Here is an 8185-nt window from a genome sequence, read left to right as displayed (position 1 = left end):
AAGTCGCTTTGGATAAAAGCGTCAGCTAAATGGCATATATTATTATTATTACTTGATGAGTATTGAGAAGATTGAAGATAGGCCTTAGTGCCAACAACATTCCATCTTACAAAGCCATTATTTTAGCCATTTTAGCTCAATTTCTTTGTGATATAGTCACAACATTTCATCAGCTTTATCAGGCTGCTGTCCTTAGATAAAGTAAAATTAGTAAAATGAGAATTCTGCCAAAATTGCTGCCAATAACACCAGATGGAATATGTATGATTAAAGGGATACCGCAGGAATGTCAGACTAACTAAAGTGCACATGTTTTTTGTCAATTGACGCTGTTATCTGTGTTATGATTGTGCTTTGTAAAGATTCATATCCATCAACTTTTATTAATTATTCATTTAGTCATTATTCCAACAATTATTGACATACTGTATCAAGAACTTATCTCTTGACGTAACCGTAAGTGTTGGGCCAAAAGGTCACTGAAACTTACCTAACCCCCACTGTTTTCTACACTGTTTTCTACACTGTTTTGTATATTGCTTTGGCATGTCTGTGGCCAAATGAATCCTATTTATAGCAAATGATGGTTGGTTTTTGGTAATGGTGAAATATGTTTCAGGAATTTGTTGCGCACACTGATTCTGCACTAACTCTGATACTCCAGACCATCCGAGTACATACTTTAAATGAGCCACATAGCCAAAAAATGTTTATGTTGTATGTTAATTTAATGGACAATATCACTTTTGAGGTCCTGAATTAAGTTCGGAGATCTCTGTTTATGCTGACAACCTGATTGAGTAGGTATGTAGTGTTAGTGTTAGTGTGCCCCTAACCACTGATAAATGGTCAGATATTGTTTTCTTCTTCCCCAATGGTTTCTGGTTAGGACTTTAGATAGGGTAATCTGATCCTAGGTAATCAGATCTGTGGTTCGGTGTATCGTGAACTTCAAGGCGTCCTGCTCCCTTAGCAGACCCCTTCTCCACCAGCAGACCCAGGCTCTCTCTGCTTGTGCTCTGCAGATGATTGGCTTAGCTTTTGGCCCAGGGCCAATGGGCTCTCTGTATATAACTCCCCAAGTGCTGAAAGACAAAGTCAGAAAGAAACAGGACTCTAAAACTCACGGTGACTAAATTGGATTCACTTTGCAACATCAGGACTAAGAACTTTGGAAAATGTGTAAAGGATTAGCGGCCCTGCCCCAAACATGTCTGCATAGGTGAGATATCATCACTTCTTATATGCTCTTATGCTCCCCGAGGGCATCTGCTCTCCAGCTCTCATCTGAGAGATTATGATATATACATACACATTATGATATATCACATTACAGCTAAAGCATTCTTTACCTTTTATAAAACATTCACACGTTCCTACGGTATTCTTTATTTTACAATATGCCCTCTGTGACTGTGTGTTTAATGGTTTGTTTAAAGAGTTTTTTTGTTGTGTATTGTTAGCTACTTTTTATTAATGCAATAATTGTGTATTATACTGTATTTGTATTGCAGTTACTTTTTTGTGATTTAATAATGTTGTATTATACTGTATTGGTAATCCAGGTGCAACATGTTTTTTTTTTGTTTTGTTTTGTTTTTTTTGGGGGGGGGGGTTTCAACATTTCGAAGTTATACTGTATTAGCAGATTAATGGAAGAAGTTGAGAAAGTATTTTAGTCCACTGTCCAAGTTTTAATGTTGTCCCGTCCCGTTAACAACCCTAAAAAGGCTTGTTGCATGTCTTGGTGTATAGCATTACTACAGTCTGGAGTCAACCCCAGGTCAATTACTACCATCTGCAAGACAAAAATGTTAAACACTTAAACGCAGTAGAGGTACTGTACTGTTACTCATCTCAGGCACTGGCCATGAACCTATCAAGCAAAGCAACATACTAAGTCTATTTCCCATTAGTTTGGATTCCGCAGGTGGATAACCATTTTTAACCAACAATATTTTTAATGGTTAAATAGTTTATGATAATTGTCACTTTGAGATAATTTACAAATGATTGCATCTTTAAGTGTAGACTACTTCCATCCCCGTTTCAGAGAGAGCCGTGTTGCTCATGTTACCAATGGGGGTTGTAGTGGAGTCAGTCCACTGACGCCAGAGTAACAGGATCAATAGATTTAATAAAGAGCTACACTCCACTACACACACATTTCATTATAAACTATTTCATTATAAATTTGTTTTGTTTTCCCGAGAAAAAAGAAAAAGGATGCTATCGCTGTAGGCTATGTTGTTTTCTATTCTGAGTTAGGTGAAGTACATCTTATTATTATAATTTTTTTTATCATTCCCTTGTTTGATTTAGATACATTACATCCATTTCAAGTTCCAACCACAAGCATTTTGTTGAAATCAGTTGTTTTCCCCCTATTCCTGCTCACTTTGAGACGGTTCAGTAGCTGGTAATTTAATTATCATTTAATCCTATTCAAGTGCACAAACTAGAATCTTTGGAATCAAACCATGACATGGGTCATTGGGTAATCTTGATATGGTGCCTTGTAAAACAAATACAGCATCACAGGATTGCTAATGTACGTTTCATCCTCGGGTTGTGTTTTCCCTCAGGGCTAAAGAGATCAAGACTAAGTTGGGGACTCTGCTCCAGAAGCCAGAGAATGCCATTGACCTGATCATCCCCTACCAGGAAAAACCAGAGAAGAAGCCAGAGAAACTTCAGAAGTGAGTACACTGTTCTCCACCAGTCCAGCTCAGTCTCTCAGACACACACACTCACATACACACACACACACACACACACACACACACACTAGTAGAGTTGCATTTCCCAGGTCAAAGCCCAGGTCATGAATTATTTCCAAAACACAGTTTAATGTTGAGAACCACCACTTATCGAAGCAGCATCCAGTCCTCAAAAGACACAACGTGTTTCTACAGTGTATCTAACATTAATGATTCGAAACAGATCGGAGGGAGAGAGGGAGAGAGAGAGAGAGAGAGAGAGAGGGAGAGAGAGACAGAGAGAGAGAGAGAGAGAGAGAGAGAGAGAGGGAGAGAGACAGAGAAAGAGAGAGAGAGAGAAAGAGAGAGTGAGAGACAGAGAGAGAGAGAGAGAGAGAGAGGGAGAGAGAGACAGAGAGAGAAGGAGAGAGAGAGAGACAGAGAAAGGGAGAGAGAGAGACAGAGAGAGAGAGAGAGAGAGAGAGAGAGAGAGAGAGAGGGAGAGAGAAGGAGAGAGAGAGAGACAGAGAAAGGGAGAGAGGGAGACAGAGAGAGAGAGAGAGAGAGAGAGAGAGGGAGAGAGACAGAGAGAGAAGGAGAGAGAGAGAGACAGAGAAAGGGAGAGAGGGAGACAGAGAGAGAGAGAGAGAGAGAGGGAGAGAGAGAGGGAGAGAGAGGGAGAGAGACAGAGAGAGAAGGAGAGAGAGAGAGACAGAGAAAGGGAGAGAGGGAGACAGAGAGAGAGAGTGAGAGACAGAGAGACAGAGAGAGAGAGAGACAGAGAGAGAGACAGAGAGAGGGAGTATGTACTAGAGTAGTACAGTATGTCCCTATGAGTCAGTGGATCCGAGTGTGAGCCTCATGATTGACGACAGAGTGTGAGCAGACATCAACTGGGACCAGATAAGAGATCAAAGGGGGGGGGGGGGGTCCACGCACATAATCATCTTGGGTAAATCATGTTTTGATGTCAACGGGAGAAACAAGCAGAAATACAAGTTACGTGCATAGATCAGAACCGACTTTGGCCCGTTGTAAAGGTGAGTGTGATCCCTAAGTGGTAGTGCGTGCGTTTTCATAAAGGCATGTATGGTTTGCGTCTTCTCTAGCCAGTAAGGACTGCTTTGATTCTGCGTTTTTACAACCAACATTCGGCAAGACAGGTTTATGACAGCAACATGTTTCTGTTGTGTACAGGCCCACTCCTGAAGAGGCAACTCAGTGGCGTGAGTCCCTGGACCGTGTGCTGACCAACAGCTGTAAGTAAGACTACCCCATGGGCATTTTAGAGAAAACAACGTTGCATTAACATAAAAACAATATTTTCGACATGTTATTATTACGTGTCACTTCTAGGCATACATTCGGTGCGTTTTGTGAGCCAATAAGGTTCTGATTGATGTAATCATAGCATGTTTTTCAAGCGAATCAGACAGGGGTAAAGAGGGTAAAGAGCCTCAGGCACAGCGTTACCCGCCGTCTGTTCTGAAAGAAAACTTGCACTTGAATATCTGACAGACTAGCTGTTCCTCAGCTAAATTTGGGCGGCTTTTTGGTTGCAAGTGAATCACATTTCGCACGCAGCTGACAGGCATCAACGCTGCTCTCCCCACTTCACTGAGTGAAGGTTTCATAATCTCTGAAGCAGAGCAGAGTCTTGATTATGTAATAGACGACACCTGGGTCTAAATTCAAACGTAGTCAGAAAATATGCCTTCTATAGACAAGGCCTGTTCTACATCTTGCATTTACGTTGGAAACCTCACAGAACTAGCTAGAGTAATAACAAATTTGTGGTCGTATGTGATGTGTCTACGCTTTGCTCCAAGCACTGCAGGTGCACCCTAGAGCAAGCTAACCTCGAGATGTTACTGCTCATTCAGAACAGAAATGATATGGATTTAATATGTACATTGAGTTAGAATTGAACTGTGTGTAGAATAGAACTGTGTGTAGAATAGAACTGTGTGTAGAATAGAACTGTGTGTAGAATAGAGTGTGTGTAGAATAGAACTGTGTGTAGAATAGAACTGTGTGTAGAATAGAGTGTGTGTAGAATAGAACTGTGTGTAGAATAGAACTGTGTGTAGAATAGAACTGTGTGTAGAATAGAACTGTGTGTAGAATAGAACTGTGTAGAATAGAACTGTGTGTAGAATAGAACTGTGTGTAGAATAGAACTGTGTGTAGAATAGAGTGTGTGTAGAATAGAGTGTGTGTAGAATAGAACTGTGTGTAGAATAGAACTGTGTGTAGAATAGAACTGTGTGTAGAATAGAGTGTGTGTAGAATAGAGTGTGTGTAGAATAGAACTGTGTGTAGAATAGAACTGTGTGTAGAATAGAACTGTGTGTAGAATAGAACTGTGTAGAATAGAACTGTGTGTAGAATAGAACTGTGTGTAGAATAGAACTGTGTAGAATAGAACTGTGTGTAGAATAGAACTGTGTGTAGAATAGAACTGTGTGTAGAATAGAGTGTGTGTAGAATAGAGTGTGTGTAGAATAGAACTGTGTGTAGAATAGAACTGTATGTAGAATAGAGTGTGTGTAGAATAGAGTGTGTGTAGAATAGAACTGTGTGTAGAATAGAACTGTGTGTAGAATAGAGTGTGTGTAGAATAGAACTGTGTGTAGAATAGAGTGTGTGTAGAATAGAACTGTGTGTAGAATAGAACTGTGTGTAGAATAGAACTGTGTGTAGAATAGAACTGTGTGTAGAATAGAGTGTGTGTAGAATAGAACTGTGTGTAGAATAGAACTGTGTGTAGAATAGAACTGTGTAGAATAGAACTGTGTGTAGAATAGAACTGTGTGTAGAATAGAACTGTGTAGAATAGAACTGTGTGTAGAATAGAACTGTGTGTAGAATAGAACTGTGTGTAGAGCGCCACCTGTCATGCAGAATGTTTTAAGCCTGCTTGCTTTGATCTTGAGAGTATGAAAGTAAATGCAACCCCTTGAAAATGCTGTCAGATTAACCCAACAGTGAAATTCCGCTGAGCAGCTCCATTAATCACAACCCCAGGAAAACTGTGTGTGTGTGTGTGTGTGTGTGTGTGTGTGTGTGTGTGTGTGTGTGTGTGTGTGTGTGTGTGTGTGTGTGTGTGTGTGTGTGTGTGTGTGTGTGTGTGTGTGTGTGTGTGTGTGACCGGGGTTATGTCTGTTATGCTAACATCTCCAGAGAGAGGTCTAAATGATTCCGCCTAAAATGATTAATTACCCAGGAGCCAGAAACTGCTGTGCTGAGATTATTTATCTCATGATTGACTTTGTACATTAACATTGCAGTTAATAAGGATGTGGATTCTCCCTGAGGTGCTCCTCATGGGGTTTTGTTATGCCATTGTTTTCTCCAAGCTGTATTTACAATATTCTCCATCTAATGCTCTGATTTATTACCGGAAGCACGCAATGAACTATTTAACAGTATGAAGAAATTCTAACTCAATGTACATATTAAATCCATATCATATCTGATCTTTCAGTCCCTCAGTGTATTCACTGGAACCATATGTAATATCATGAGGCATAGATAGACAGCATGTTGCTGTTCTGTCTCATGCAGCATGATGTATTGTACAGTATCATGTGTTTACACTGAATGCTACAACACCCGAAGTTCCCCTCGGACAAAAATACAATTGGGTCTAAATCAGTTCAGTTCAATTCGCTGTTCTACTCCACATTGTAGATACTACATTAGTGTTGCGTAATTTGTTTCAATTGACCACATTGTGGTCCGCCAAAGGGGCCATAAATATAAACAGATAAAACCCTGAGCAATGGGACGAGGTTATCGTCTGAAGCACAGACCCGGCAGGACAATAGAACACTTCATAGGTATTGTGTTGCATCACAATGGTGTTCAGAATGGTGGTGTGGATGAATAGGGCAGTGGAATGAATGTCCTGGAGTTATTTTTTTTTTTAAATAATCATAATTATGTGGGGGTTACTGTAAGGTGGATGAATTCCATGCCCGTAAATCATAGCCGGATAACAAAGCTCTGTGAAATGTGCCTTACCCTGGCTGCTGTGGATCTATGACATTGTAATAGTACAGTACCAGTCAAAAGTTTGGACACACCTTCTCATTAAATGGTTTTTCTTTATTTTTTATTATTTTCTACATTGTACATTAATATTGAAGACATCAAAACTATGAAGGAACACATATGGAATTATGTAGTAAACAAAAAAGTGTTAAACAAACCAGAATATGTTTTATATTTTAGATTCTTCACAGTAGCCACCTTTTGCTTTGATGACAGCTTTGCACACTCTCGGCAAGTGTGTGTCCAAACTTTTGACTGGTAGTTTTTTTTAATTAATATTGCAACGGCCGAAACCTTCTCTCTTTGTGTTTGGTTCTAGTAGCTGCTACTGTAGCTGTACTGTATGTCTCAGAGGAGTTGTCTGCAGCAGCTGTGTTTAGACAGAGACGGAGGGGGAAACAGCAACAGTGCTGGTCATGTGTGGCAGTATGTCTCTGGCATTCAGGTCACTGTCTGGGGAAACGGTAGGGGATTAGCCCAATGCACTCTCTTTGGCAGGGGACATGGAGACCGCTCTGTTTGTCCTAGTCTGCCTCTCTGTTCACATAGCCCCCCTTTTCATCCTCCTCTCTCTCTCTCTCTCTCTCTCTCTCTCTCTCTTTCTCTTTCATCCTCCTCTCTCTCTCCCTCTCTCTCTCTCTCTCGTTTCTCAGATGGCCTGGCCACCTTCAGGAGCTTCCTGACGTCTGAGTTCAGTGAGGAGAACATTGAGTTCTGGGTGGCCTGTGAGGACTTCAAGAAGACCAAGTCTCCCATGAAGATGGCTGTCAAGGCCAAGAAGATCTATGAGGACTTCATTCAGACTGAGGGACCCAGAGAGGTCAGTGTCATGTATTTTGTTCACGAAATACAGTGCCCTGCATATGAAATGGGACAGTGAATGTCAGGGTAACCAAAAGTAATGGAACAGATTCATCAAATGTCCACATTAAGCAGTCATGTTTAGTAATTGGTGGACAATCCTTTGCATGCAATAACTGCCTGAAGTCACGACCCATTGACCCCACCAGACCCCACCAGACACTGGGTATCTTCTCTGGTGATGTTCTGCCAGGCCTGCACTGCAGCCAGTTCTTCAGTTGTTCTTTCTTTTGAGGTATTTTTGCCTAAAATCTTACCATCAGGAAATTAAATGCATGTTCAATTAGATTTAAATCTAAAGATTGACTTGGCCAGTCAAGACCTTTCCTCTTTTACGCCCTGAAAAACCTGTTTTGAGTCATTGTTTTACCGTATGATGTATCTAATGAATTTGGAGGCATTTGATTGCACTTGAGCAGACAAGATGTTTTCGTACACTTCACAATACATTCTGCTGCTATACAATACCATCAGCAGCAAGAATCAAGTTAGCAAGTTAGCAGCTATACATGCCCATACTTAACACCCTCTGCGTGTTTCACAGATGAGGTGGTATGCTGTAAATCTTG

The 8185-nt window shown here is 40.7% G+C and overlaps 1 protein-coding gene across 1 annotated transcript in view; it reads left to right on the top strand.

The window, feature by feature from the left end:
- Nucleotides 1-1109: 1109 nt before the first annotated feature.
- The window catches only part of rgs5a (regulator of G protein signaling 5a), a 9635-nt gene continuing 2559 nt past the window's right edge, over nucleotides 1110-8185 (top strand). Inside the window, exons 1-4 of the mRNA XM_083671324.1 lie at nucleotides 1110-1222; nucleotides 2586-2699; nucleotides 3897-3958; nucleotides 7409-7575. Of these exons, the coding sequence (XP_083527450.1) occupies nucleotides 1179-1222; nucleotides 2586-2699; nucleotides 3897-3958; nucleotides 7409-7575 (387 nt within the window). The 5' untranslated portion in view covers nucleotides 1110-1178. The remainder of the gene's footprint in view (nucleotides 1223-2585; nucleotides 2700-3896; nucleotides 3959-7408; nucleotides 7576-8185) is intronic.

Source organism: Argentina silus (assembly GCF_951799395.1).
Source record: "Argentina silus genome assembly, chromosome: 6".
NCBI classification, from domain to species: Eukaryota; Metazoa; Chordata; class Actinopteri; order Argentiniformes; family Argentinidae; genus Argentina; species Argentina silus.
This window is presented reverse-complemented; position numbering and strand designations above follow the sequence as displayed.